At 43.9% G+C, this 8,839-nt stretch overlaps 1 protein-coding gene across 1 annotated transcript in view; it reads left to right on the top strand.

The window, feature by feature from the left end:
• The window catches only part of xylb (xylulokinase homolog (H. influenzae)), a 15,913-nt gene extending 12,858 nt beyond the window's left edge, over positions 1-3,055 (top strand). Inside the window, 1 exon segment of the mRNA XM_087171328.1 lies at positions 1,938-3,055. Coding sequence (XP_087027454.1) covers positions 1,938-2,006 — 69 coding nt within the window. The 3' untranslated portion in view covers positions 2,007-3,055.
• Positions 3,056-8,839: the final 5,784 nt, after the last annotated feature.

The raw sequence follows: 8,839 nt of genomic DNA, 5'->3' as shown, positions 1-8,839 counted from the left end.
GGTGAAGTGATGAAATGGTGAAGTGGTGAAGTGATGAGGTGGTGAAGTGATGAGGTCATGAAGTGGTGAGGTGATGAAGTGGTGAGGTGGTGAAGTGATGAGGTGGTGAAGTGATGAAGTGGTGAAGTGGTGAAGTGATGAAGTGGTGAAGTGTGAAATGATGAAGTGGTGAAGTGATGAAGTGGTGAAGTGATGAAATGGTGAAGTGGTGAAGTGATGAAGTGGTGAAGTGAAGTGATGAAGTGGTGAAGTGATGAAATGGTGAAGTGGTGAAGTGATGAAGTGGTGAAGTGAAGTGGTGAAGTGATGAAATGGTGAAGTGGTGAAGTGGTGAAGTGATGAAGTGGTGAAGTGATGAGGTGATGAGGTGATGAAGTGATGAGGTGGTGAGGTGGTGAAGTGATGAGGTGGTGAGAGTGGTGAAGTGATGAAGTGGTGCAGTGGTGAAGTGATGAGGTGATGAGGTGATGAAGTGATGAGGTGGTGAAGTGGTGAAGTGATGAGGTGATGAAGTGGTGAGGTGGTGAAGTGATGAGGTGGTGAAGTGGTGAAGTGATGAGGTGATGAAGTGGTGAGGTGGTGAAGTGATGAAGTGGTGAAGTGGTGAAGTGATGAAGTGGTGAAGTGATGAAGTGGTGAAGTGATGAAGTGGTGAAGTGGTGAAGTGATGAAGTGGTGAAGTGATGAAATGGTGAAGTGGTGAAGTGATGAGGTGGTGAAGTGATGAGGTGATGAAGTGGTGAGGTGGTGAAGTGATGAGGTGGTGAAGTGATGAAGTGGTGAAGTGAAGGTGAAGTGATGAAGTGGTGAAGTGAAATGATGAAGTGATGAGGTGATGAAGTGATGAGGTGGTGAAGTGGTGAAGTGGTGAAGTGATGAGGTGATGAAGTGGTGAGGTGGTGAAGTGATGAGGTGGTGAAGTGATGAAGTGGTGAAGTGATGAAGTGATGAAGTGGTGAAGTGATGAAGTGGTGAAGTGGTGAAGTGGTGAAGTGATGAAGTGGTGAAGTGATGAAGTGATGAAGTGGTGAAGTGATGAAGTGGTGAAGTGATGAAGTGGTCAGTGGGGCGACACATAAACTCTCCTCTGTAGGTTTTGTATGTGTCGACTTTATTTTTTACAGAAACAGTTTTCAGTCACAGTTACACTTTTCACCTGGTGTCTGTTTTATTCACGTGAACGTAAAGAAATACCTGCGTCACATTAATATTGATGAGGTGTTTTATTTGTTACTGGCTTTGCCTTTTCGTACAGACAGTGAAAGCAGCACGGGGACAAGTACAGAGACAAACACAGGAGACCACATCACACTGCAGCTCCACACCGTCACATCTTCAGTTGAAACCATTTTATTGGATCCACGTGTCATTGGTCAGATATCGTCATGTGTCTGCTGCGGAGGGAAACATCTGTCAGCTGTAGGTCGAGTTACACACAACGCTAGAATCACGCCTCGACTACATCCTGTTGATCCAGAGTCATGTCAAAGATTAAACATTTGTGTGACGGTTTGTCATCAGAGATTTGATCATATTTTCAGTCCTCCGGCGGCCATTTTGTTTTCAGATCATCCGTCCGTCTCGTTCTCGTGGACACGATGTCTCCGTAACACCTTGACGGAACTTCTTCAAATTACGACTCAAGGATGAACTGATTATACTTTGGTGGTCAAAGGTCAAAGGTCAGTGTAACCCTACAAACCCTTTATGGCCGTTACTCAAGACTTCACACACATGGTTCATATTTTCTCTGACTCTGGATAAACAGGAAGTGAACTGGAACTAGTCTGGGTGGCGGAGGGGTACGACCACGAGGAGGTGGTTCTAGTTTCACTTTAATGTAATTGGGGTTTTGTGCTGTTACGTTACCGACATCCACCGCCACAAAGGAAAGAGGCAGGACAGCGATGATTTCTACCTGTGTGTGTGTCTTCCAGGTGTATGACCAGATGTTGAAGCGATACGCCCGATTGGAGGACAGAGTCCTGCAGGAGAGCCGCACCTGAGCCGCAGCCACCAATCAGATCTGTCGATGGAAATCAGACGTTTTCAGAAAGTGAATTACTGAAGATAAATTCTGAACGAAATACGTTTCAGTCAAAAACAGTTTTAGAAACATGATCTGAAGTTTAGTTCAAATGAATTAACGCTGCCAATCAATGAAAATAACCGACAGTTGTAGCTTGTTTGAATCAGCACTAACGGATAATTACAGCAGGAATCAAATGCAACAAACAAATGGAAAACGACAAGAATATTTTCATTTATATATTTGAATTAAAAGCAGAATGAAAATCAACCACAGATTAAAGTTGATCAAATTTAGACAAAAGGAACGTTACATATAAATAAACTGATCCCACGTCAGTTTTTGGCTGCTCACCAGTTTTAACTGTTCAACAGGTCTGAACCAGGTCTGTGTCTGGACCTCTGGTCAAATCCTGATTTTAAAACTGTGATTAAATCACCAAACACATGAATTATAGACAGAGACTGAGCTGTTCAGATCAGAGAGGAAGAGAGAGACTGTCTTTCTTCTTGAGTCTCTGACGCAGAGCTCAGCCTCCGTCCGGATCCGCTGTAGTTTAGTCTTTATTTCCTTCAGCTCCAGAACGTCACAGACTTTTATCAGAGGCAGAAACACTGGAAGACGGCGGCTCGGCACTCGTCTGACCAGTGGAGGATCTGTGATCAGTCAGTCAGTCAGTCAGTCAGTGACATTCCAGATTGTAGGTCTGGCCCTGTTCCAGCCAAAAACTACAGCTGATCCAGAGTCAGTATTCAGCCCAGTTGGGGAAAACAAAGCTTCAGAAAGTGAGTTAGTTCTTGATGACGTTACTGTTACAGTTACTGCTGTTTATAAAGTTGCATTCACACAATGTTTTTATTGTCCTGAGCCAAGCTTCAGGATCTGGATCAAACCGGTCTCTGCGCCGACACGGTCCGATCATGTGACACTAAACATCTGTCACACAAACTGGCTTCCTCACAAAAACACCTTTAAACTAAATGGTATTTTAATGTATAATTTGTAATAAACCAAATGATGACATGAGCAGCGCTTCCTGTCAGTCACTGAACAGAATAAATCCTGTTTCACTTCAGATAAGAACAATGAGTTTACCTGCAGGAGGAAATGAGATTAAAACACCTGTCTCAGGTAAACAGCAGCTGTGGGTTAACAAACAGGAAATATGAATTATCTGGAAGTTTGATTACACTGAAACACATTTCCGTGTCCTCTGTTTAATGACATTCTGCAGTGTGGGTGTAATGATATTCTCCAGGCGTGGACTAACCGATAAAGCGGGAGCAGCGTTTGATTGGTTTTGTTTATCAGTGTTCTTGGTGTCGTCTGGTTTATTTTCCCGCCTGATGCAGCAAGAATAATTTCTGTCTGTCAGTTCAACAACAACGGACCTGTGACTGTGTGGGAGGAGTTAACCTCGAAGGCCAGAGACCGACCAAGTCCACATCAGAGCGGCCGTCACGGTGGATGAACTGGTCAAACACTGGGGTTTGAGTCCCGCTTTACTTTTTCACTTTTTGTTCTTTTAAATTTTTTATTTTCAGTTTTCATCATGGACTAAATAAAGATGACTGTCGCCTCTGGGATGTCACCCCCAGGTTTCTGAAGCTCAGCGTGAGCTGCTCCAAAGTCGCCATCTTGGCAGTGTCTGACTCCGCCCCCTGACTCCTGACTAATCCCAATATGGGCAAAGAGGTGGAGCTATAATAACTGTGGTGAGCATGGTAACCTGTTAGCATCGTTAGCAACGCTGAGAGTCTGTGTCTTGCTCAAAGGCTAGCCAACTGGATAGGTACAGGCTAAGCTAACATGCCAGGTGAATGCAGACACTGATACCTGCTAATTAGTGCTAACATATACATCAACATCATGGAGTCAGGACTGTCTTTACATGGACGAATGAAAGTGTTATTTCCTGTGAACTCCTGGGAGTCTGCTAAAAAAAAAAACATAATTTGAACAGTTTGAATAATTTGCCTCATTAAGGATGAAAAACTCATTTAATCTTTATAAAATATTGAAACCCAGGTGAGATGTGTGTTCTCATTGTGTCAATCAAGAGTTTGAAGTCACCTGCCGTCCTTTTAAAAAGGTTATCATGATTGAACGAGGAAGTGTCAATCATTCTGCAGCTTCAGTTTAGATAGTATATTTTTAGAGACAAGCTGTGGGCCAATCGGGGCCCGTGGGCCGGACTTCAGACGTCCTATACAAAACGTTTCAGCTGCGTTTTTCACTCGTCCATCTCAACAAACACAAACTATAGTCTCCTCTGTGTGATTGCTGCCATTAAACCACAGAAGAAGAAGATGAGGTCATGATCGAGATGTGATGTTTCTGTTTGTTTACTGTGTTAATGTGAGGAAGGTTCAGCCTCCTCATCATCACTCCACACACACTCTGCTCTCCTGTTTTATATACACACTGCTCTGCACTGTCTTTTATAACAAGCTACACACACACACACACACACACACACACACACACACACAGACTGGATGTAGAACAGTGTGTCAGACTGTGTGTGTGATGAAGTATCTCCTTCTGTCTCTTTCACTCCACGTCTCTGTGTTTTCTGTGTTTTCATCCAGCTGCTGTAAATTATAAACCCAGAAGTAGATGAAGCATGAAGAGAGGGAAACATCAGCTGAGTGATCAGAAACATCTTTGCTTTGACTGGATCCTTTAATTTCTTCTTCTTCTTCTTCTTCTGTGGTTTAATGAGAATCAGCTCCACCAGCTGTTCATCTCCATCAACCAGTCGATTCATGTTCACACAGAGGAAGACAGGACTTCACTCAGGTTTCATTTGGACCTCTGCAGTTGTGAACACATTCATTTTTTTTCATATTTTTCTAATGCTAACTCTCTCTCTCTCTCTCTCTCTCTCTCTGTGCTGGCGAGGTTTAAGGTGTATTTAGCCCCGCCCCCCGTCCCCAGAAGTTGACGGGATTGGTTCCTCAGGTTTGTGAATCTGTTTTTATGAGACTATCATTGGTTCACTGCAATTCAAGGTGGAAACACTCAGTCATAGTGTTGATGATTATTTCATCATCATATTATATAAAAACAGCATATGGATGTTAACAAGGTTAAACACTGGATTTTCATCAGAAGGTCTTTAACCCCGTCCCGTGCACGGGATCGAAAACCACCCTTTTTCTGAGAATTGCCAAAAACAAACCATTGATCATATCCACAATCTGTAAAGACTGACACAATCGTCAGATTTTCAACTTTCTATTGGTCTGTGAAGTAACCATGTGTGACATACACGTCCATCAGAACATGTCATAGAATTCAAGCTTCAAATTTCAATCTTTCCTCCAAATCTCTCCAGTTAAAAATTCCCCCAAATAAACAGTTTGTTTGAGCTAAATCATTTAACAAACAGATAAATCTACACTTCCCCACGCAGACACGATGACGTCAATGTCAGCTGACTGACGTATTCATGTCTCACTAACGCATGGAGTTCACCAGGGTTTGTTTACAACGAGCAGAACGTGGATTAAATGGCGAGGACAGACACACGAAGTATAAAAGGTTTGAGTTGTAAAACACAGTTATTTATCATGACAGCGAAAAGACACAGACCAAAGAAAAGAAAGATGTTAGGAAGTTACTGGAAGAGTTTAACTCCTGTGTGTGTGTGTATATATATATATATAAGTGCAGAAACTGTACCTGATATTAGTCAGGAAGTGATGCAGACTGACATGACCATGGTTCCTCTGCACGCCTGTAGTAGAAGTGTTGTATATAGTTGCTTTGAGTGATATGTAAACAGTTAAAGTGGCCTGATTTTAACAGCTGTAAACATGTCAATAGTCAGTGTATCATATAGAGTCCTAACACTTGAGTTCACTTGAAATAAGGTTGTATCTATAGCTTAGATTAAACAGAAATTCTCATAAATTAACAAAGAAAATTATCAAAGTTTTATTTATTTTTAGTGATTTATGGCACTCTAAATGTGTAATGCTATGTTATGCTATGCTATGCTATGCTATGCTATAGTGTAGCCATGGTAGTACAGTGAGCCCACAGTGGTTAAAAACACCAGGCAACATTAACATGTAAAGGAACTGGAACGTGTCTCAGTGTTTCTACAGTTAATGAGTGAATGGGACAGACTGATATGACATCATCCTCAGGACCACGTGACATCACTGCTATTACAGCGTGATGAGTCTGAGGCAGGAGGACGAACTTTAGCTGGAAAAGCATTAAAGTAACTGGAGAAGGCGTAAACTGACACCGCTGACTGTCACTTCCTGCTACCTGGTAGGCTCCGCCCCCAAAGCTTGTCATCACTGTTCTCCAAAAACAAACCATTTGGTTGAATTTGGATTAAAACTAACTTAAAATCCTCAGATTCTGTCTCTCTCTCGTTCTCATCCTCCTGTCTCTCTCTGATAATCTTGTTTTCTCTTCTCTTTCCTCCTCCTGCCTCCTCTTTGTCTCCTCCTCCTGCCTCCTCTTTGTCTCCTCCTCTTTGTCTCCTCCTCTTTGTCTCCTCCTCTTTGTCTCCTCCTCTTTGTCTCCTCCTCTTTTCTCATCCTTCACAATCCCTCTCTCCTACACTTCTGTCATTGTGATGTTATCGGATTATAGACCTGGGGTTGATAAAGGTTAGCTGGTGTGTGTGTGTGTGTGTGTGTGTGTGTGTGTGTGTGTGTGTGAGAGAGCGAGAGAGATCACGTGCACGCCATTTGTACCCGGTGACTAATGCCTCAGCCGTGGGAAATTGAGTTCGATTGAGAGGTGTGTGTGTGTGTGTGTGTGTGTGTGTGTGTGTGTGTGTGTGTGTGTGTGTGTGTGAGAGAGAGAGAGAAAGAAAGAGAGAGAGAAATGCAGCAGAGGAGAATGGGTTCACATGAGGAGACGGGTACTGCAGAGACTGGGCCACATGTGTGTGTGAGTGTGTGTGAGTGTGTGTGAGTGTGTGTGTGAGTGTGTGTATGAGTGTGTGTGTGTGAGTGTGTGTGAGTGTGTGAGTGTGTGTGTGAGTGTGTGTATGAGTGTGTGTGTGAGTGTGTTTGGTCTATAGCATTTACAGTGAAGGGAGGGGTCTGTCCTCAGATGACACCAGAGAGAGCTGCTACTGGTGTGTGTGTGTGCGTGAGTGTGTGTGAGTGTGTGTGAGTGTGTGTGAGTGTGTGTGAGTGTGTGTGAGTGTGTGTGAGTGTGTGTGAGTGTGTGTGAGTGGGTGGGACTACCAGTTGTCCTTAAATGCCATCTGTATCCCCAAAACCCTGTGAACAAATCTGGCACAGAAACTCACACTGTGTGTGTGTGTGTGTGTGTGTGAGTGTGTGTGTGTGTGAGTGTGTGTGTGTGTCTGTGTGTGTCTGTGTGTGAGTGTGTGTGTGTGTGTGTGTGTGTGTGTGCTGCAGGTGTACAGGTGTAGAGTCGTTCCTCAGGTCTGTTCCTGTGATTTCCTGGTGAATGGAAACCTGCAGATTTCAGATCAGTCTGTTTGTGTGTTCACATGTTTCTGAGAGTTATAGAGACACATGGAGCCTTCAGGTGTGTCCTGTATTTTCATGTCAGTTGGCTCCGCCTCTAAAGCTCACCTGGCACGATCTCTCAGCGCCGCTGGTCGCTGACGCAGACCAGTTCAGTTGATCACAGGTTGTCATTACAGTCAGTGTGTCACCTGCAGTAGAGTCGGTTCAGAGGAGCAGAGTGACGAGCTGCTGTGGGCGGGGCCAGCACAAAACATCTGATTTAGACACGCCCACTGAAACAATCCAACATCTGTTTAAATGAAGCTTCATATATAATATAATATAATAATATAATATATATATATATATATATATATATATATATGTATTTATATATATATATATGAGTGATTCAGGAAGATTTTTTCTGCTGGCTCCGCCCACAGCAGCTCGTCACTCTGCTCCTCTAAAGTGACTTTACTGCAGGTGACACACTGACTGTACATGACGACGTCACACGTCTGATCACCTGGACCGGCCCTTTAATACCAAACGAGACTCCAGCTGCAGTGTGAAGCTTGGCAGCGGGGGGGCGCTGCAGCGGCTGAGTGTGGAGGTTAAAATTAGACTCGGCCCAGAAGAACGCACGTACACGAGTGTGACTCATGATATAGATTCAGCTGAGGAGACGAGCTGCTCTGCAAACCTGTCCTCAGATGGCTCGTGTGTGTGTGTGTGTGTGTGTGTGTGTGTGTGTGTGTGTGTGTGCAGGTGTACAGGTGTAGAGTCGTTCCTCAGGTCTGTTCCTGTGATTTCCTGGTGAATGGAAACCTGCAGATTTCAGATCAGTCTGTTTGTGTGTTCACATGTTTCTGAGAGTTATAGAGACACATGGAGCCTTCAGGTGTGTCCTGTATTTTCATGTCAGTTGGCTCCGCCTCTAAAGCTCACCTGGCACGATCTCTCAGCGCCGCTGGTCGCTGACGCAGACCAGTTCAGTTGATCACAGGTCGTCATTACAGTCAGTGTGTCACCTGCAGTAGAGTCGGTTCAGAGGAGCAGAGTGACGAGCTGCTGTGGGCGGGGCCAGCACAAAACATCTGATTTAGACACACCCACTGAAACAATCCAACATCTGTTTAAATGAAGCTTCATATCGTCACCTTCCTAAAATAATGGCCTAAGTCATGTTTTGACAAAAATGTTTTTTTTGCCTAAATCACCCCCTCATGATGCTGGCCACCTCTGGTAAAATCGCCTGAATCCTCAGTTGAGGGGAACATACAATTCTACCCCCGGTTGTATAATGGCCTATGTCAAAAGTGTGACTCTTTTGTTGAGTTTTTTGTGTTTCCTG

The sequence above is a fragment of the Seriola lalandi genome, unplaced genomic scaffold, assembly GCF_002814215.2.
Source record: "Seriola lalandi dorsalis isolate HSWRI2012SDOR001 ecotype SW California unplaced genomic scaffold, Sedor1 jcf7180002054984, whole genome shotgun sequence".
In the NCBI taxonomy this organism is placed as follows: domain Eukaryota; kingdom Metazoa; phylum Chordata; class Actinopteri; order Carangiformes; family Carangidae; genus Seriola; species Seriola lalandi.
This window is presented reverse-complemented; position numbering and strand designations above follow the sequence as displayed.